The 22,748-nt window shown below is 43.6% G+C and overlaps 1 protein-coding gene across 1 annotated transcript in view; it reads right to left on the bottom strand.

Annotated features, from left to right (window-relative positions):
- si:ch73-173p19.2 (V-type proton ATPase 116 kDa subunit a 1) overlaps positions 1-20,525 on the bottom strand; it is a 154,351-nt gene extending 133,826 nt beyond the window's left edge. The window contains 2 exon segments of the mRNA XM_051928808.1: positions 6,676-6,800; positions 20,498-20,525. Of these exon segments, the coding sequence (XP_051784768.1) occupies positions 6,676-6,792 (117 nt within the window). The 5' untranslated portion in view covers positions 6,793-6,800; positions 20,498-20,525.
- Between the last annotated feature and the right edge of the window lie 2,223 nt (positions 20,526-22,748).

Below are 22,748 nucleotides of genomic sequence, written 5' to 3'. Positions count from 1 at the left end.
TTGGTATAAACGCTGAGCTTGTATCCCGTCGTGCTGATGAACTCCGGAGACCACGCCCCCTAGAGATGCGACGCTAACGACAGTTTCACAAAATGGCGTCTACTATTGGAAAAGGCCATACGACCTTAAAATTCTGCCCTGATCATGACAACCGAGTGGCGAGTCATGGTGAACAATGTGAAATGTATCCGTTTTAAATATACAACGCCATGAAGTGTGCAGAATGTGAAGGGGTCTCAATTGCTTCGCAGTCCACCGGATGTGTAAAGTTTGATTCCCGTCAGCAGTAATCGTGCAATCAGCCGACTCCCAGGAACTCATTTTTCTGACTCTGTGGTGGCTTTTGGGTCTTGCCATCTTGTCCCCATGGTCCTGATGGCCAAAACGTGAAACCTTGGATGTTTTTCTTCGTTTGCCCCATTAATTTGCACTGCATTATCCCATATGATTGCTCCTGCACAGCCATTTAAGGTCACACAAATGACCCCCAATGGATGTCACCCTCATGACTGATAGAGCTGGTCCATTGCCATTGGCACAAATGATATCAAATAAAGATTTGAAAATTCATCTGTTATTATGCTGGCTACCACTTTAGGAGTGAAAATTCCCTTCTTTGGGGGCCCAGCTCTCTGCCTCCATTATTACTGCTTACCTCAGAGAGTCAAGTTCATCGTTTTCCATTTCTGCAGTCTGGTCGAGCTGTAAGCTCCATGAGGGGCTCAGAGAAAAACCAATAGCTGATGAGGGGGGTGGGGGGGTGGGTGTGTGTGAGATCCGTGTGTGTGTGTGTCAGATCAATGCAACAGGGACATTGTTTGGCTTTGTAGAGCTCAGGGCCCTCTGGGAAAATGAATGACACGTTACAAAGGAGAGCAGCGGTGGGATACGGTGGGGGGGATTACAGCTGATAACCTTGGCTCACCCTTCACAAATGTCCACCCCAGTGGTGTCCGTTCTCTTCCACTGTCTATTATGATTTTGTTCACTGATTTCGGAAATGCGAGCTCCAGCTCTCCTGTGCGTTGCACTTGACAGTCATTAATGTGATTTAAACTCAGAGTGACGCTCATTAACCGCTAATTAGTGGATCCCTAGAAATTAATTTCATAGAAAGATTATAAAAAAAAAAAAAAAAAAAAAAAAGGGAATGTTGTAGAAAAATCTAATCAGACAAGTCCAGCACATCATAAAGCTGTGGTTTGCGCAGAAAAATATTGCTGGCCAATGTGCACAGAAAATACAAAATTATGACCTCAGCTGACATTCAGCCTTACAATGAAAATGTAAAATGAACAACATCTCACAAGGGCTCAGCTTCGGTCAGTCAGTTCAACTCCCCTCCATGCTGAAGTGTGACCTGAGGTTCACAGAGGTGTCCACGCAAAATACTTCATGGTGGCAAAGAGCAGTGTGGGCCACACATTATGTGAAGAAACAGGAAGAGGATTTTATAAAAAACAGACTTTAGATGTTCCCAGAGAGATACACCTGAAAGGCACTATAAGACAGACAAACAAACTCATATGAAAAAGTTTGTGAACCCCTCTCAGCCTGCATAATAACTGACTCTCCTTTCAACAGAAAAGATAACAGTGGTCTGTCTTTCATTTCCTAAGAACATCTGAGTACTGCCATGTTTTCCGAACAAAGATTTTTAGTGACTCGGTATTTAGTTGTATGAAATTAAATCAAATGTGAAAAACTGGCCGTGCACAAATGTGGGTCCCCTTGTCATTGTACTGATTTGAATGCCTGTCACTGCTCAATGCTGATTGGTTGATGAGCTCGTTAAGCCTTGAACTTCATAGACAGGTGTGTCCAATCCTGAGATATAAAGGGATTTAAGGTGGTCAATTACAAGTTGTGCTTCCTTCCCTTTGACTCTCCTCTGAAGAGTGACAGCATGGGATCCTCAAAGCAACTCACCAAAGACCTGAAAACAAAGATTGTTGAGTCTCCTGGTTTAGGGGAAGGCTACAAAAAGCCATCTCAGAGGTTTAAACTGTCAGTTTCAACTGTAAGGAATGGAATCAGGAAACGGAAGGCCACAGGCACAGTTGCTGTTAAACCCAACAGGTCTGGCAGGCCAAGAAAAATACAGGAGTGGCATATGAGCAGGATTGTGAGAATGGTGACAGACAACCCACAGATCACCTCCAAAGACCTGCAAGAACATCTCACTGCAGATGGTGTATCTGTACATCGTTCTACAATTCAGTGCAATTTGCACAAAGAACATCTGTATGGCAGGGTGATGAGAAAGAAGCCCTTTCTGCACTCACACCACAGAGTTGCTTGTTGTATGCCAATGCTCATTTAGACAAGACAGATTCATTTTGGAACAAAGTGCTTTGGACTGATGAGTCAATAATGGAGTTATGTGGTCAGAAGAAAAAGCGCTTTGCACGGCAGAAGAAGAACACCGCATTCCAAGAAAAACCCCTGCTACCTCCTGTCAAATTTGGTGGAGGTTCCATCATGCTGTGGGGCTGTGTGGCCAGTTCAGGGACTGGGGCCCTTGTTAAAGTCGAGGATCAGATGAATTCAACCCAATATCAACAAATTCTTCAGGATAATGTTCAAGCATCAGTCACAAAGTTGAAGTTACGCATACAGGGGTTGGATATTCCAACAAGACAATGACCCAAAACACAATTGGAAATCTACAAAGGCATTCATGCAGAGGGAGAAGTACAATGTTCTGGAATGGCCTTCACAGTCCCCTGACTTGAATATCATCAACAATCTACGGGATGATTTGAAGCAGGCTGTCCATCAAATTGAACTGAACTGGAGAGATTTTGTATGAAGAATGGTCAACAATACCTCCATCCAGAATCCAGACTCTCAAAGGGTATAGGAGGACAGTGTCTAGAGGTTGTTATATTTAAAAAGGAGGCTCAACTAAGTATTGATGTCATATCTCTGTTGGGGGGGCCCACATTTATGCACCTGTCTAATTTTGTTATGATGAATATTGCATATTTTCTGTTAATCCAATAAACTTCATGTCACTGCTGAAATTCTACTGTGTCCATAAGGCATGTCAGATATTAAAAGGAAGTTGCTACTTTGAAAGCTCAGCCAATGAGAAACAAAAATCCAAAGAATTAAGAGGGGTTCCCAAACTTTTTCATATGACTGTCTGAGGGCAAATCAAAAGGTGAAGGCAATTTGAAAATTACACAATAGAAGCTGACATAATACAACACATTCCCGATGGCTTATGGGTAATTGTGTGTGAAAGAAGAAGAAGATTCTTCACAAAAATGCTTTGTAATGCTGTGAAGCTCTGTAGAGCTTACCAGTGGTTATATAGAAGATATTAAGGGATGACGTGCTGTAGGATGTAAAACAGAAAATGAGGAGTGGAGGAACAATATGATTGTACCCATTTATAAGGAGAAGGTAGATAGTCAGGACTGTGGAAACTACAGAGAGAGAGATAAAGATGATGTCAAACACAATGAAAGTTTGGGTTATAGATAGAAGTCTTAGTGAAGAGACCACCATAGGAGAGGAACAGCTTGGTTTCATGCCAGGGAGAACATCATCTGATGTAGTCTTTGCATTGAGATGACTCAGGGAGAAGCAATAGCAAGAAAATTAAAAAGAAAGAAAACTTCTGATTTTCCAATCCTAGTCCCAGTCAGGCAATATGCTGACATATTGCATTCCGGTATTAAGGACCCCCCCCCCCCCCGTTGCATTTTGTCACACACATCTGATGAGTAATCTGTTGGCCGCAAGTTCTCAGTGTTGGTGTGTCACAGCGAGGATGTGCAGCATTGTTCATAATGACACTCAGTTTTGTCTTCATTCTCACCTCCACTACGACCTTCAAGGGGTCCAGAAGGCGTCCCATAAGAGAGCCTGCCCTTTAAAATGAGCTTGTTGATTCGGTGGGCCTCTCTTGAAGTGATGTGATCAGCCCAGCACACCCCACTGACCATCATGGAGGTTGCAGAAGATGTGAGAGCAGGGGTGTAGCACACAACCTGGGCCCAATACATGAGCATTCTCTGTGGGTCTCTTGCTCTCGATGCAGGTCTGTCACATGTACTTTTCATTCCAGTCTTTAAGGCCCCCTGGGTAATCTTTATCCTTTTTCTCCCCACTATGATGCTCATGTATGTGAGGGATGTCACTACCCACATTAAAGAGCCTGCTCCACCTGTTCTTCCCTAGTTCCTCTGTGTTCCGAGACCAATTCAACCTGTCATTGATGTGAACCCCTGAGTACTTGGAGTGGACCACCTCTACATTCACTCCTTAAATACAGTGACCAGACACAGAGGCTCTCTTTGTTGTAGTGAACATCAATAAGCAGCTCCTTGGCTCTGCTGATGTTAAGTTGCAGACAATTCTCCAAGTTCTCCCCCCTGACTTCTCTCCTTTGTCTCATCCCACTTATCAGTAACCCCCATGAGCGCAGAATCTGAGAATTTCTGCAGGTGACCTGACCTCCCGTTATATTTCTAGCCTGAGGTGTGCAGAATGAAGAGTAAATCAGACAGGCCTGTTGATGTGGTGCTCCAGTGTTCCTCACAGAGCCTCACAAACTGCGGTCTGTCCTACAGATAGTCCCTCATCCAGGACCCAACAGGCTCATCCACCTGCATACCTCTGAGCTGACCCCTTAACAGAGATAACTGGATGGCATTGAAGGTGCAGGTGAAATTTAAACACATCATCCTCCCTGTGCTGCAAGCCTTGTGGAGCAGACAGATCATTGCCTGTCAAAGAAAGACTGGAGTGGAGGATGCAATCTGCAGTGCGTCCAGGTGGTCCACCACAAGAGGACACATACAGTTCACGACCAGTCATTAGGTGTAGAGGCACCTGCCTGCTTTGGAACAGAAACAACGTGCCAAGGGCTTCTCTTGAAAAATGCACCTCATTGATGAGATTTACACTTTAGTGCTCACATCGAGGCCCCGTGAATTACAAACAGCTAAACAGCCCCCCTGAGGTGACTAAACTTGACATCATCACAACAAAATGTTTTAATTAAACAAATCAAAAACTCATCAGGGAGAAATTTATATGGAAAAACTGACTTAGTGACTGAAGACTCCAGTCAGGTCAAATGGCTTTATCATCATACCGTCCTATACTGGAGACGAATATCTAGAAGAGAGGTTAATAATGTGTTCCTTTTCTTTTGGTTATTGAAGTCTAAGAATTTTATGCCTACCTGTGAAATGCAAGGAAGCTGGACAAAACAGTTTTTTTCTACCCCCTGAGTTTTAATGATAAGTTGGGGACACTCTGGATGACCTGAAGGTCGTAGCAAAGACTTTAAGGGCTTTCAAAACTCGACTTGATGTTATTTTAGGAGAATTAAGTGGACAGGACAGGTGAGCTTTGTTGGGCTGAATGGTCTGTTCTCATCCAGATTGTTCTAATGTTCAAAGAAGAGAATGAAGACAAATCCGACTGCCACTATGAACAATGCCGCACATCCTCTCTATGACGCACCAACACGGAGGACTTTCAGACAACAAATCATTTAGCAGAAGTGCATCTAGAAACGTGACTGGGGGTCCTTTAAACCAACAGCAATATGCCTGCATAATGCCTCACTGGGACTGGGACCACCGACTCAAAAGTTTTCTTTTTTAAAGTTTCTTCCTTTTTTGTCATCCTGGTGTGCGTACAGGTCATAATGTGTTGTATCTATATCTGTCTATTACTGTATATAGTGCCTTTCATATCTATCCATCATATAGTGCCATTCATGTCTTATTCATCGATCAGTTAAACAGTGCCTTCAATATCTATCTATCCATCCATCCATCATATAGTGCCGTTCATGTCTTATCTGTTTCAGTTATATAGTGCCTTTTATATCTATCTGTCATAGTGCCGTTCATGCCTTATTCATCAGTTATATAATGCCTTCAATATCTATCTTTTATATAGTGCCTTTCATATCTATCATAGTGCTCTTCATATCTTATTCATTGATCAGTTATATACTGCCTTCAATATCTATCTATCTTATAGTGCCTATCAAATCTATATATCTATCATATAGTGCCGTTATGTCTTACTTATCAGTTTCAGTTATATAGTACCTTTCATATCTATCAGTTATATAGTGCCTTCAATATCTGTCTAGCTGTACACACAATGATACAGTACTAAGACACCACTACCAGTTTCAGGAATATGTCGTGTCATTTTGTAACCCACTTAATCCAATCCAGGGTCACAAGGGGGGTGCTGCAGCTTATCCCAGCTAGCACAGGGCACAAGGCAGGGACAAACCCTCAACAGGGGGCTGGTCCATCGCAGGGCAAACACACACAAAGGCCAGTGTTAGTGTCACCAATTCACCTGGCCTGCGTATATTTCGACTGTGGACACGAGAAGAGCACAGAAGGGGACATTTGGCACTTTTATCCAAGGCAACTTACAAATACAATTGGTTACAAATGGAGCACAGGCAAATCAAGTGACTTTAGTGTCAGTTGTGGGATTTGAACCCACAATCTCAGGTCTTGAAGTCCAAAGCCTTTAGCGCTACACCACTGGTCCACTTACTGCAAGCCAGCAGTACAACCACTTTTCCACCATGCCAGCCCACTTTTATTAATATCTAAATGTCAGATTTGACAAACTACAGCAATGTTCATCCATTTATTATTATTGAGATGTGTCACTTACATCCTTAAACTGCACAAGTCCCAGTTCTCCCAGTTCACTGATGCAGCAGTACCCAGATTCAGATTGAAAGAAAAGCTGCACCAGGCACATTTCTTCACTTTGAAATATCAAAGCCATTGGCAAAGCTGATGAGAGATGAACAGACAAAGCAGTTAACACGGTTGATGTTACAATTGAATGGGGTTTAAATATGGTATTGGGGGGCACAAAAGTGGCAAAACATTGTATGAAGAATGGTTACAGGGCAGACATAAAAGTAACAAAGAAAAAGCAAGCCTCACATGCCCACTGGGCAGGACTACACACATTAATGTGCCTCTCTGTTACGTTAACAAGCATATTCAGAACTTGTACTCCATCTTAGGTTGACAGTCCATTGAGACACCAATGAGCTGCACATTTTTTTCCAGCTCTCTCGATTGTTCCATATTACTTCTTGTATGCTAACTCTGAATAAGAACATGTCTTTCACTAAAATTTTCTTTGCCATTATCAGTTGTCAGACATGTGGGTTTACGGCGTGCCTTACGGGCAAGGGATTTGTCAGAAATAGAAATACGGGGCACGAGTTTCCCTGTAACACCTGCTCTAACCCAATTTATCGTTACCCTAGTATCCTGGGTATGACGTTAATCTGCATCCAGCCCTGCATGTAAAAACATGGGGGTTGGTAGCAGAATTGGCACTCCAGCCACCATAAAAAAAAAAAAAAACCTCCCACTGGTTCCACTCCATCTGAACTCATGTGGTGTGGAGGTGTCACCCATTGCATGGCTGCACTCGGTCCTAGCCCGAGTTGGTTTGTCATGTGGTGGGTACAGCAATGTGCTGTATCAGTGCGTGCTCCTAACCTCTCTAGTGTGGAGGAGGACTAATATGACGCACCCTGATGTCACTTGCCACCACCCATCATCCGGACTTTTCTATAAAAGCCGCCTTAATCAGGAAGGAGGCCATCAAGACCAGGAGCTCAACCAGGACTGAATTCGACACAGAGCTGCCTTTTCGTATTGCGTCGGAAATGGCGTCAATTAAAAATGTCGTGCATTTCCCCCCCCCTCCAAGGGTGATCCAGCTCGTAAGATCCTCATTGTTGGGGACCCGAGTGGCTGGACCAGACTAAGGGTTCGCCCACGTAAACACCTGGCTGCGGGAGATAGAGTGTCATTTCCGGAGGGTGAGACAGGACCGCGTGTCTCCCTGTGGGGTTGCCAACCGGGATCCCGAGTCGTTTCGTTGTGTAGTGGGTGCGGCAACGCACTGTATCAGTGCATGATCCCCAACATGACTTGACGTATTCATTTGTTGCTTTACCCGTTCTTGTTAGTGCCATCGGATTCCTAGCATCCATCTGTAATATTTCATCTTTACTGGTAGTGGCATCACTTTGGACCCCTAGTGATTGTCAATGAAATTTTTGAGTGGTATCCGCAGCCTGAAATTACCCAAGTTGTAGAATGAAAATGGCCAAGTGTCCGAGCGTCATTAACAGTTGGAATTACCACGCTGCATTACATGGCTGGGGGGTCTGCACCCTGCATTGTTTAAAGTATGATTAACTGTAACACCCACTGGAATATGGGGTCATCAGTCTACACTCGAGTTGTCTAGTATGTTGGGCCGACCATGACTGTGTAAGACAGGGAGACAGACACAAACAGGGTTGGGTTTTTTGCAACAACAAAGTGAGGTTTTATATACAGGTGCACACAAGAAAAAAATAATTAAATAATGTCCTGTGGAATATATATCTACACAAACAGTCCAATACTGAAAAGGTCACACCAAAAAAATTATGAAACCAAATCCACAAAATGATGAATAAACACAATAGATATAGTCTTCTTTCGGCTGCTCCTGTTAGGGTTTGCCACAGCCGATCATCTTGCTCTGTCACACCCGTCACCTGCATGTTCTCTCTCACCACATCCATAAACCTCCTCTTAGGCCTTCCTCTTCTCCTCTTACCTGGCAGCTCTATACTTAGCACCCTTCTCCCAATATAACTAGCATCTCTCCACTGCACACGTCCAAACCAACACAATGTCGCCTCTCTGACTTTGTCACCCAACCGTCCCACCTGAGCTGACCTTCTAACGTCTTCATTTCTAATCCTTTTCATCCTCGTCATGCCCAGTGCAAATCTTCGCATCTTTTAACTCTGCCACCTCCAGCTCTGTTTCCTGTGTCAACCTCTGCAACCCTTATAACCATCCTGTTAACCTTACGTTTCACTCTTGCTGATACTTGTCAATCATTAATCACTCCTGACACTTCTCCACCCTGCCTGCACTCTCTTCTTCACTTCTCTTCCACAATCCCCATTACTCTGTACTGTTGATCCCAAGCATTTAAACTCATCCACCTTTGCCAACTCTACTCCCCTCATCCTCACCATTCCAATGGCCTCCCTCTCATTCACACACATGTATTCTGTCTTGGTGGTCCTACTGGCCTTCATTCCTCTCCAGGGTCTCCTCCACCTGCTCCCTACAGATCACAATGTCATCAGCAAACATCACAGTCCACGGGGACTCCTGTCTAATCTCGTGTCAGCGTGTCCATCACCATCGCAAATAACAATAGTTACAGTGCTGAATAAAAATCCCAAACAAAAAACTAGTGAAACATGTAAATACACAAACATAAAGCGGTCCTCCTCCACAATATTCCACGTCAGGAAGCTGCTGCTCCTCCAAACAATGTACAGTGCAGGGTCAAACCACAAAAATATTCAAAATACAGACAAAAGAGAAATGTCATGTGTATATACAAAAATAAAAAGTGCACCTTTAAGCCCAACACTATAAATACCACCACCAAAGTTAATCAAGACATATTTATTAAAATCTATACAAGAGGAGAAAAATGTACAAAAATCAAGGCACAAGCCGAAGCGCTTGGCAAACTCAAGCTAACGCTCTGCTCTGCCCAGTCCCGTACCTCTCTCAGCGCCGTCTATCAGAAGACTTCCCCTAGAGGCCGGAAGTTCATTTTTATATTCGGCGCCAACGCGCCGACCAATTAAATTAGCGCACGTCACCACTTCTCTGCGCGTGCGATGACGTTTGCGCATCTCCGAAGAGTGGCATCTCCCGCGCCAAAAAGTTCCTATTAAAATGCAGGCGGCCGGCACGCGAGTGCACAACACGAACCGCACTTCTCTGAAAACTAAAAGTAAGCCCTCGCTTTCTTCCTCCGAGCTGACGCCCAGACAACTGCCGATAGGGATCGCTTTATAAGCCGCAGCAGATCGAAACTAAGGTGTTTCACACTTTCTCTTGACCTTTCAGCTCGCCTTTTTTATTACCAAATGAAGCACAATACAATACAAATCTCAAGTAGAGAATATAAATTCAACATTCAAAAAAGTATAAAACAATATTCACAGTATTGTGGGGATGATAAATTTCACAATATACAAAATACTGCAAGGTAACAAATAGGGAACACAGGCCAGAAGACGCAGGAGGCATAAATCAAAACAGTAATAAATGAGATATCATAAATCCTTCTTACAGATTTGCTGGATTTCAGTTTCTTAAGTGATAGGAAGTATTGTTTGAAATCATTAACGAACTATGTCAAAGACGGTTTGCTGTTTCTCCACTTGCTACAACAGTGTAGATCAGTGCTTCCCAACCTCACTTCTGCATGGTGGCCTACTCTGGCTGCAGGCTTTTGTTCCAACCAGATGCCTAATCAGTGACAACACCTGATAGCACTGATCTCATTTAATTAGCTGGGATTATTTTCCTTTTATTCAACATTCAGAGAAGCACAGCTGCATGATTTTTACATTTTTAAGACATTTAGAAATATTTCTGCTTTTGCTAATGATTTAAATGCTTAGCTCTCTTTTGTTGATTTCATTATATTTTACCCTTTCTCTTTGCAGTTTTTGCTCTACGTTGGTTCTTATTAATGATAATTAAAAATGAGCAGAGCAGACACGCAGGCAAACAACACGGAATAATCAAAGGCTGCAACTACTTTACCATCAGACCCACTAATTGGTAAATAATGGATTAATAATGGATTAATTAATAATAATTAATAATTAATTAGAACACCTAGAAAAGTATAATGAAAATCAAGATGAAAATATTGTTATATACATTATTCACATAAAACTGCTTGGTACACTTTTTTATATATATAGAGGGTGTCCCAAAATTCATGCAAGATTTGAATTTGGCGCCATTTGTGCGGTAAAGTGTTGCCAACGAAAAAAAAAGACAGTGTGACATCTCACAGATCAGGGTTATTAAAAATGGAGCGCTACATGAAAGAACAACGCGTTGTTGAGAAGCAAATGCATCCACAACGTGTCACTGTTTGGTGCGGATTCTGGGCAGGAGGCATCATCGGACCATTCTTCGAAAATGCGGCTGGTCAGGCAATAACACTTAATGGTGCTCGCTATCGCGACATGATAATCCAGCTTTTTGTGCCTAAATTGCAAGATATGGATGTGGACGACATGTGGTTTCAACAAGACGGTGTCACATGCCATACAGCCTGAGAAACAATTCAATTACTGCATGAGTCATTTCCTGGTCGTGTAATTTCCCGTTTTGGTGATCAGAATTGGCCGCCCAGATCATGTGATTTAACGCCGTTGGACTTTGTTCTTTGGGGTTTTTTGAAGTCTAAGGTTTACGCCATCAAGCCCACGACCACCCACGCCTTGAAGGAGGAAATTGAGCACTGTATCAACGAAATTCAGCCACATTTATGCAAAACGGTCATGGAAAATTTCAACAAAAGAGTGCGTATGTGCCAGCAAAGCCGTGGAAGCCATTTACCCGATATGCTATTCCATACATAACCCTATACTGTATACTTTATGAATCAATTAAAAATTTACAATTTTTAATTAAAAACCTATCTCTATCCTATATTTTTTTTCTCTAACCTATATTTTCTCTATCAAAATTACTTCTTGCGTGAATTTTGGGACACCCTATATAGTATATAGTATATATAGTATATAGTATATATATATATATATATATATATATATATATATATATATATATATCCATCCATCCATTTTCCAACCCGCTGAATCCGAACACAGGGTCACGGGGGTCTGCTGGAGCCAATCCCAGCCAACACAGGGCACAAGGCAGGAAACAATCCCGGGCAGGGTGCCAACCCACCGCAGGACACACACAAACACACCAAGCACACACTAGGGCCAATTTAGAATTGCCAATCCACCTAACCTGCATGTCTTTGGACTGTGGGAGGAAACCGGAGCTCCCGGAGGAATCCCACACAGACACGGGGAGAACATGCAAACTCCACGCAGGGAGGACCCGGGAAGCAAACCCAGGTCCCCAGATCTCCCAACTGCGAGGCAGCAGCGCTACCCACTGCGCCACCGTGCCGCCATATATATATATATAGTATATATCTATACTAGCCATGTTCACCCAACTACGTTGCGCGTGTTAAAGTTGTCTGTGAAGGACTCCCTGTTTAAACGCGGCTGCCAGTCGTGAACTGGGCCCTTCGTCGCACAGCATTATGATTTTTTATAAGGGAAACAAAATTACAAAACAAAACCCTTGGACATTTTTTTCGATAGGAACGGACTACTCGGAATCACTGTCCGAATAGTAATTATGTGGTGGTGGAGGAGCATTTCTGCTTCTCTCCGTTCACAGTCCATCTCGTTTTCACGACGCTGTCGTTTCCTCTCACGATCTCTTCTCAACCTTTCTCCAGTCTCGCAGGTTGCTTTGTGGCAATCCAAAGAGTAAGGAAGAACCAATGCTTCTTTCTTGAACTCCAAACGCCGACTGATGGAAAATCACAGAAGTGTGTCTGACTTATATACTCTGACTGCCGACTCCAAGAAGTGGGTGAACATTCGATTTGGACGAAGTGCTGCCAACGACGGTCGATAGAAACACAAAAAACCACAGCCTCGACAACGAAGCAGGTGTCGACGCCAGATCTAAACAGAAAGAGTGCTATCGACAGTGTTTGTAAACAAAAGTAACAACCAAGGCAGTGTCAGGGGAAAATGAATTCGCGGACAAACAAAGATCAAGATACAAATGAAGATTATATATATATATATATATATATATATATATATATATATATATATATATATATATATATATATATATATATCCATCCATCCATTATCCATCCATCCATCCATTATCCATCCATTATCCAACCCGCTGAATCCGAACACAGGGTCACAGGGGTCTGCTGGAGCCAATCCCAGCCAACACAGGGCACAAGGCAGGAACCAATCCCGGGCAGGGTGCCAACCCACCGCAGGACACACACAAACACACACTAGGGCCAATTTAGAATCGCCAATCCACCTAACCTGTATGTCTTTGGACTGTGGGAGGAAACCGGAGCAAACTCACACAGACACGGGGAGAACATGCAAACTCCATGCAGGGAGGACCCGGGAAGCGAGCCCAGGTCCCCATGTCTCCCAACTGCGAGGCAGCAGCAGTGCTACCCACTGTACCACTGCCCATATATATATATATATATATATATATATATATATATATATATATATATATATATATATATATATATATATATATATATATATATATGAGAGGAGGGTCCGTCGGATAGTCGAACCTCGGATTCAGGAGGAACAGTGTGGTTTTCATCCTGGTCGCGGAACAGTGGAGCAGCTGTACACCCTTAGCAGGGTCTTGGAGGGTGCATGGGAGTTCGCCCAACCAGTCTACATGTGTTTTGTGGACTTAGAAAAGGCATTCGACCGTGTCCCTCGGGGAATCCTGTGGGGGGTACCCCGAGAGTATGGGGTACCGGACCCCCTGATAAGGGCTGTTCGGTCCCTGTACGATCGGTGTCAGAGCTTGGTCCGCATTGCCAGCAGTAAGTCGAACCCGTTTCCAGTGAGAGTTGGACTCCGCCAGGGCTGCCCTTTGTCACCGATTCTGTTCATAACTTTTATGGACAGAATTTCTAGGCGCAGCCAGGGTGTTGAGGGGGTCCGGCTTGGTGGACTCAGGATTGGGTCACTGCTTTTTGCAGATGATGTTGTCCTATTTGCTTCATCAGGCCGTGATCTTCAGCTCTCTCTGGATCGGTTCGCAGCTGAGTGTGAAGCGGCTGGGATGGGAATCAGCACCTCCAAATCCGAGACCATGGTCCTCAGCAGGAAAAGGGTGGAGTGCCCACTCAGGGTTGGGAGCGAGATCCTGCCACAAGTGGAGGAGTTCAAGTATCTCGGGGTCTTGTTCACGAGTGAGGGAAGAATGGAGCGTGAGATCGACAGGCGGATCGGTGCGGCGTCCGCAGTGATGCGGGCTCTGCATCGGTCTGTCGTGGTGAAAAAGGAGCTGAGCCGCAAGGCGAAGCTCTCAATTTACCATTCGATCTACGCTCCTACCCTCACCTATGGTCATGAGCTATGGGTAGTGACCGAAAGAACGAGATCGCAAATACAAGCGGCTGAAATGAGTTTCCTCCACAGGGTGTTTGGGCTTTCCCTTAAAGATAGGGTGAGAAGCTCAGTCATCCGGGAGGGGCTCAGAGTAGAGCCACTGCTCCTCCGCATCGAGAGGAGTCAGATGAGGTGGCTCGGGCATCTGATCAGGATGCCTCCTGGACGCCTCCCTGGTGAGGTGTTCCGGGCATGTCCAACCGGGAGGAGGCCCCGGGGAAGACTCAGGACACGCTGGAGGGACTATGTCTCTCGACTGGCCTGGGAACGCCTTGGGATTCTCCCGGAAGAGCTAGAAGAAGTGGCCGGGGAGAGGGAAGTCTGGGCATCTCTGCTCAAGCTGCTGCCCCCGCGACCCGACCTCGGATAAGCGGAAGAGGATGGATGGATGGATGGATGGATGGATGGATGGATGGATGGATATATATATATATATATATATATATATATATATATATATATATATATATATATATATATATATATTACATAGTTTACTGTCAGATAATGCAAAGAGTACCTGACACGTGTTTCACCCTTATTTGGGCTCATCAGTCATACACACTCCACTGCATCCCCTCACGGGGATCGAACCTCGGTTCAGACTGCAAATGAATGTAATTACTCCAATCTCCAGGCTGTCAAATAAACAAACCACAAGCCGTGGTGCTGACGTCCGAGGATCAATCCCTGTGAGGGGATGCAGTGCAGTGTGTACGCCTGATGAGCCCAAATAAGGGTGAAACACATGTCGGGTACTCTTTGCATTATTTGACAGTAAACTATGTAACATTCTATGATCTGCTTCTCGCAACTGAGAGGGCATGGCTGATATTTGCCGACTTTCAGACCAACCACATGCATTACCTGGTAGGTAACCACCCATACAATCAGATCGTGATTCAGACAACGAATGCTATGAACATATATATATATACATATATATATATATATATATATATATATATATATATATATATATATATATATATATATATATATATATATATATATACAATATATATACAGTATATATTTTTTCTTCCATCTCTTGAATAAGATCATCATTTGGAGATGAGGGTTTGATATAATTTACTGACCTTTCAGCATACTTTTGCATACCTTTTGATGGTATCTGAACCAACTTACCTTTAGATCCTGTCAAATACTTACCTGTACTCCCGGAAGGGTGTTTTCAGTTCCATCCACTGGCCTTCTTGGTGAGTTGAATTTTCTATTTTATATATATATATATATATATATATATATATATATATATATATATATATATATATATATATATATATATATATTGTAGCAGTTGAAGCTCGTGTCCACCTCTCGAACCCTCTGGTACCACTCTTCAGACCAGGTGAAAGTATAATAATAATAACTTTTTATTTTGTTATTATAAAGTGCACAAAGCACCCTCCACTCCACACTCATTAAACAATAAACTCTCTACTATACACAATCCTCCACTCCCAGACACGTCGCCACCCTACATCCCAGCTCAGCTCAGTGTCTGGGCTTACCCATAGTCCTTTTATAGCCCCTGACCCGGAAGTGGCTCCAAGCCAAACCCACAAGTCCATTTTCCTTCCGGGTCAGGGCAAAGTCCTTTTCTTCATCCCGGGAGCACATCGCTTCTTCCAGTCACGTGACTGGGATGCACTCCCGGGTTATAGGGCATGCCAGAGCCCACTAGCCCCCCTACAGCGACTCCTGACGGCCCCCAAGGTATCCAGCAGGGCTGTGTCAAAACACTACACAGTCCATGAGGCCCTGCTGGAACTCGGGGCGCAAATATGCTGTCCGGAGGGCTCCTCCTAGCGGCCTGGGGGTGACGACCGGAGTCCATAGCCGGTCGTCTGTCACAATATATATATATATATATTGTGAGCTGGGGGGCTGATCGCACCCCTACAGGTTAAAAAAAAAAAGACGCTGAAAGACTACCTTCACATTGCTCCCTTGCTCGCTGGGCTTACTGGTGGCTGATATATCGCACGATCCGTGCGGTACTTTGCAGACTTAAAAGTCAGAACAGCTCCTGTCAATTTTTGATTGATTGTTTGCCTTTCTCTTTCTCTGACATTCTCTGCTCCTGTCGCGCACTCCTTTGAAGAGGAAGATATGTTTGCATTCCTTTAATTGTGAGACGGAACTGTCATCTCTGTCTTGTCAAGGAGCACATTTAAACTTTTGAAAAAGAGACAAATGTTTGTTTGCAGTGTTTGAATAAAGTTCCTGTCTCTACAACCTCTTGTGTTTCTGTGCAAATCTGTGACCCAAGCGTGACAATATATACAGTATAGTATATATACATACGTATATATATATATAAACTTAGTTTTCTAATTTCTATATTGTTCCCAAAACACAGAACTTGGGAAATAACACATCACTTAATTAGCCAAGGAGTCCAATTAAAAACAGAAGCTGGTTGGAACAAAAAACTTGCAGCCACAGTGGGGCCACAGGACTGAGGTTGGGAAACACTGGTGTATATGGTATTTACCTAAGAGAATGACAATGTTAATCATATCAGAGACAGATGGATATACAGTAAGTTATCCATGTAGAACATAATGTGAGATAAGTCAAACTGTGGGATATCATTAACCTTGAGTGATAACCAGCTGTGTATTTCTAACCAAAAATTAGCCGAAACATGACATGAAAAGAAGAAGTGTTGTAATGTTTCAAAAGTTGAATCACAAAAAGAACACAGGTCCACATCAAATTTAAATCTTCTTTTTAGAAATTCTGCCGTCGGGTATACTGTATATTATTAATTATCTTGAAATGTGTTTCTTTAATTTTTGGGGAGACAGGCCACTTAACACATTTAGAAAAAGCCTTTTCCATATTTGACTGATCCCCATTAAAAACTTGCAAATGCTTTCCTGAGTTAAAATCATGGACAAGAATGGATTTAAAATTTGCACTAATAACCTTATTATTACATTTATTATCGTTTAGATTACAATTTCCAATTTTTAAGTTTGGCAACGCTGGTTTGACTTCTGAACTTAACATGCATGTTGCCTTAATGCCAATGGGACTGCATGACAAACCTGCCTGTATTCTTTTTGAGTACAACCTAATTTAAATTTCTTCAAAAAGGACATATAATCTAGCAGATTACCTTCTGAGTCCAACAAATCAGTTACAAACAAGATATCACTCTCAACCCATCCAGCCATCCATTTTCCAACCTGCTGAATCCGAACACAGGGTCACAATGGTCTGCTGGAGCCAATCCCAGCCAACACAGAGCAGGGGCAGAGCGCCAGCCCACCGCAGGACACACACACACACACACACACACACACACCAAGCACACATTAGGGACAACCTAGGATTGCCAATGCATCTAACCTGCATGTCTTTGGACTGTGGGATGAAACCCACGCAGACACAGGGAGAACATGCAAACTCCACTGCGCCACCGTGCCGCCCACTCTCAAACCAGTTTCTATTAAATAATGACTTTATATGAACTGTTATCACTCTGGGCGGCACGGTGGCGCAGTGGGTAGCGCTGCTGCCTCACAGTTGGGAGACCTGGGGACCTGGGTTCGCTTCCCAGGTCCTCTCTGCGTGGAGTTTGCATGTTCCTCCCATAGTCCAAAGATATGCAGGTTAGGTGGATTGGCGATTCTAAATTGGCCCTAGTGTGTGCTTGGTGTGTTTGTGTGTGTCCTGCGGTGGGTTGGCACCCTGCCTGGGATTGGTTCCTGCCTTGTGCCCTGTGTTGGCTGGGATTGGCTCCAGCAGACCCCTGTGTTTGGATTCAGCAGGTTGGATAATGGATGAATGGATGTTATCACTCTGTTGTTCCATAGGGTAGACATGTGGGGAGAAAAGTTGTGTTTAAATATCATTTTCCAGAAAGAAATGATCTGTTTGTGGAAACTAGATAATTTAACAGAAATTTTACTAATCTCAAAGTCGCATTTTAATAGAAACCCTTTCAGTGCTACCCCGGCCTGACAACAGTCGTCTTTCACCCACTCACAAAGCTCCCTGCGATGGACCCCTGAAATCGCTTTTATCGCCAGTGAAGACGTCCCTCTGCACTTTCTAAGCAGTCAAAATGTCAAGTTATTTCTTTATCCATCCATCCATCCATTTTCCAACCCATTGAATCTGAAAAAAGGTGACGGGGGTCTGCTGGAGCCAATCCCAGCCAACACAGGGCACAAGGCAGGAACCAATCCCTGGCAGGGCGCCAACCCACCACAGTTAATGTTCGTCTTGGGTGTGCCATAATGAGCTTGACCCCGACGTGATTTGAACACGCAGATCTTCTGATCTGGAGTCAGACATGCTAACGTTGCGCCACTTATTTCTTTATACTTTGTCCATTTTTTCCCCCAAAACACATGCCTCTCTTTTATACGGAAACGTATTAGGGCCACGGAGAAGAAAAATAAATACGGACACAGTGAACAAAAGAAAAGTGTATGTCGAGAATAAAGTCAACACGCCGACTTCATTCTCGACATTTCCACTTTAATCTTGACGCTTATGTCGAGATTAAAGTCGATATGTTAACTTTATACTCGTCGTTTATTTTGTCATTAAAGTAGAAGGTCAAAAGCTTCACCTTAAAATCGATGTTTAATTTAGGAGATTTTTCTCAAACCCCATCATAAGTAATGTAGCACATTAAATGCTTTGTATTGTAACGTCTTGGGAGTGACTGTTGGGTCCGATTGAGGGAGGGCGGCAGACTGACAGCGGGGGCATGATTAACGCTGGCCCGGAACGGAGGGGACGGAATGAGATTTGGGGCTCCAGTGGGAGAGGGTTCGAGAAGAAAGACTCCAACACAGACTCTGCATCTCGTGCCTGACCAACATTACCAACAAGGGAGTGCTACAGAGGAATGGCCTCTGAAAACTGGAAGACATCAATGGGCAATGTCCTCAGGCTGCCCGCACACTGAATTCCAATGAACTGGATGCCCACAAATGGAAAAATGAGGTGGGGTTCCCTTTCAAGACCTGGGAAGTGAAAATCTTAAAGCCATTGACACTGAATGGCCAGTCGAATTCATTGGCAACATCTCATTGCCCGATGCGCCAAATGGTGTAGGAGTTCTAAGGTAAGGGTATGGCACCACTTCACAGAAAACAATAGCCATGTGTTCTCTTTCTTGCTATTACACAAATTGAATTCTTACTTTTTCAAATCATTACATCCTTGGCATGGTGCCACAGGTTAGTTTATATGAAAACATGCCAACATCTCTCGGCGCAGTTTCAGAATATAAAGTTTCCAAATGACATTGTGTTATATGTACACGCCAGAGAGTCACCTTCCAGGTTCGCCTGAAGTAAGTGGCACTAACCCGGTTTAAGAGGGGGTGCTGACACCAGAAAACTTGTCTTCGTTTTTCCCCTCACAGCCTCAAGAATCCACCCCTTGGGGGCACTGAAGCAAAGGAAGCCTCTCCCCTTCTGGCTCGCCAGATATAAAAGGAAGGCGACGGCTCATTTGGGCGCATATTTTTCATTAACTTTTGTAAAATATTTGTTCAATTAAATCGAGTTTTGCCTAGCTGGCACCTGTTCTTTCTTCGCCCCACTACAATACCATCTTGAATTCTGACTGAGGGTAAGTGTTGAAATGGCACCTCTTTGTGTTTTACTACACGGATGAGCGTCACCCTCAATGCCAGCCTGCTGTGGCACATTGGCAGTCAGAAACCCCCGATACCCATTGCACTCTCTTCTACTACTACTACTTTGTGAATTTCCTCTTGGGATTAATAAAGTATCTATCTATCTATCTATCTATCTATCTATCTATCTATCTATCTATCTATCTATCTATCTATCTATCTATCTATCTATCTATCTATCTATCTATCTATCTATCTATCTATCTATCTATTATATAGTGCCTTTCACAACTATCTATCTATCTATCTATCTATCTATCTATCTATCTATCTATCTATCTATCTATCTATCTATCTATCTATCTATCTATCTATCTATCTATCTATCTATCTATCTATCTATCTATCTATCTATCTATCTATCTATCTATCTATCTATCTATCTACTAAGCATCATTGGCTTCCTATTACTAATTCAGCTTCTTGCATTCTCAGTGATGCCATGTCTTGTCTTCTGGGCACCTCCTTAGCATGTCAACACCAGAAGGTCCCAGCGGGCACTGGCACAGGCTTAGCTGCAGTCTTATTACTTGTACCCCACTTCAGAATCTAATGAAGGCCCCACCAATGTCAGCTGTGAGGAATAAACAGCAGCCACTGCAGAGTATCACCGTTAACAATATGCCAAATAAAATAAAAAGCACACCATATCTGTCACCTACCTAATCCCAGGACACCGAGGCAGCAGTGTGAATGTCACAAAGAAGTGGAACTGAGTGAGCAGTGCAGTGCCTTTTTATACCAGCCTAAAAAGTCAATGATTTCCCCTTGCTTTAAACTAAATTAGCCTGACACCCTTTAGGGCTTCATCAAATAACAAGCTGCTTAACCAAAAGTGACATGCTAATCAATACCTTGATTAAAAAGGCTTTTTTCTTTTGTGGGGGGACTGTTTTATTGTTGTGACTTGGAACTAAATTGTCACCAGGCCAACTAGGATGCCAGACAGGGAGGGCAAGTCTGTAATTTAAACTACATCTTCTTATGAAGGGTAGTGACGCAGTGGTGGCGCAGTGGTTAGCACTACTGGCTTTCCTCTCTTCCTGCGCCATGTATGTTTCTACCATTACTCTGTGAATCCCATCCACCCATCCATCCATTATCCAACCTGCTACATCCTACCTACAGGGTCACGGGGGTCTGCTGGAGCCAATCTCAGCCAACACAGGGTGCAAGGCAGGAAACAAAGCCCACTGCAGTCTGTGAATTCCCTAGACTACAATTCCAATTCAAGTCTGTAACAAAACCTCAAAATTCTGAATCCAGTTTTGTTAAATTTGGCTTGCTTGTATGGAATGTTATTTGATTTTAATAAAATCAATAAAATGTTAAACAAAAATGTTTAACATTCCAGGGCTTTTATTAAATCACCAGCCGTGCCACCATCTCTAAGACAGAATAAAATCTAAACAATCAACATGGACCACAGCGTTAACGTTTGCAGTGCACCCTCTGTTGGAATGCATTTTGTAATAAAATGTTTTGCTTTTGTCATTCCAACAGATGGTGCCTCACAAACATTTATAGTTATAAAGCGAATGTCTCTGTTATGTGCCATTTGTTTGTGCCCAAAATCAAGCAAGGAGTGCCACAATGGGTTTTAACAGGTCCTGCCTCTTGACAGACCCCCCCAACCTTGACTCTCTAAGAAGACTAGGAAACACTCCCTTGTAGGGGAAAAAAATGGGAGAAACTGTAGGAAGGCAGTTCAAAGAGAGACCCCTTCCCAGGTAGGCTGGGCATGCAGTGGGGGGTCGATACAATACAATACACAGAACAGGACACAAGTAATCATCAATACAATATAATAGTACAATAGAAACAGAGCAGAATTCCACAGTAGATGATATCCCATAATACGATTTGGATTTGTTCAGAGTCCTGGAGACCTCAGCCATCTAGCCGCCTCCCCCTATTGGCCATTCCACAGCTGAGTCAGCACTGGGCCAGCCAATCTGATCAAAGGACCCTTCAACCCGATGATTCCTGCGATCCTCCATAAGAGATGACTTTTCCTTAGTCAGGCAGAACAACTTGGCAGTTGGGCAGTGGGCACCAATTGCCACATTTGAGTACCGAGAAAAGAAACAGAATAGGTGAGTGTGAGTAACAAATTCTAACTTTCATATTCCTTGTGCTTTAGTGCTAATGATTGACAATAGATATGCAGTCTGTACAGTGTGATATATGGCCGGCAGTTTATCCAAGCCAATACCACCAAGCCGTCAGATGCAGCATTCCCTGCAAAATGGAGGTGCCCCGAATTCCAGCAGGGCCTCATGGACCTTGGAGTTTTAATGCACAGCCCTGCTGGATACCATGGGGGCCACCAGGGGACGCTGCAGGGAGGCCCAGGGACTTCTGTTTGCCTTATAGCACGGAAGTACCTCCCAGTCGAGGGGACAGAGGAAATGACGTACTTCCAGGAGTTTTTACCCAACCCGGAAGTGTTATAAAGTCACATGGGCTGAGGGATAGAAACACTTCTGGGTCAAGAAGTATAAAAGGACTGAGGGAGATCCCAGCAATGAGCTGAGTTGGGAGGAAGCTTGACTGAGCTGCTGGGAGGTGTGGAGGATTATGATTATTGTGTATTTGGGATTATTATTGATTTATTATTAAGTATAGTGGAGGTGGAGGTGCTTGTGCACATTTATTATTATAATAAACATTTGGACTTTTATCTGGTGTCTGGCGTCTGATCTGAGGGTTCAAGGGGACGACAGTGCCCCCTCTCTGTCACAACAGTTAATCAGCAGCTCTAGTCAGGATGTGCTAAACTGAGGTTGTCGGTCTTCAGCCGGGATTTGAAAACTGAGACCGAAGGGGCATCACTTATAGTAGCAGGCAGACCATTCCACCGTTTAGGTGGCCCCCTGTGATTTAAAGCTCAAATCTTCCGTTTTTCTTTTC

Source organism: Erpetoichthys calabaricus, chromosome 6 (genome assembly GCF_900747795.2).
Source record: "Erpetoichthys calabaricus chromosome 6, fErpCal1.3, whole genome shotgun sequence".
NCBI classification, from domain to species: Eukaryota; Metazoa; Chordata; class Cladistia; order Polypteriformes; family Polypteridae; genus Erpetoichthys; species Erpetoichthys calabaricus.
The sequence above is the reverse complement of the archived record's forward strand: the minus strand, read 5'-3'. Positions and strand labels throughout refer to the sequence as shown.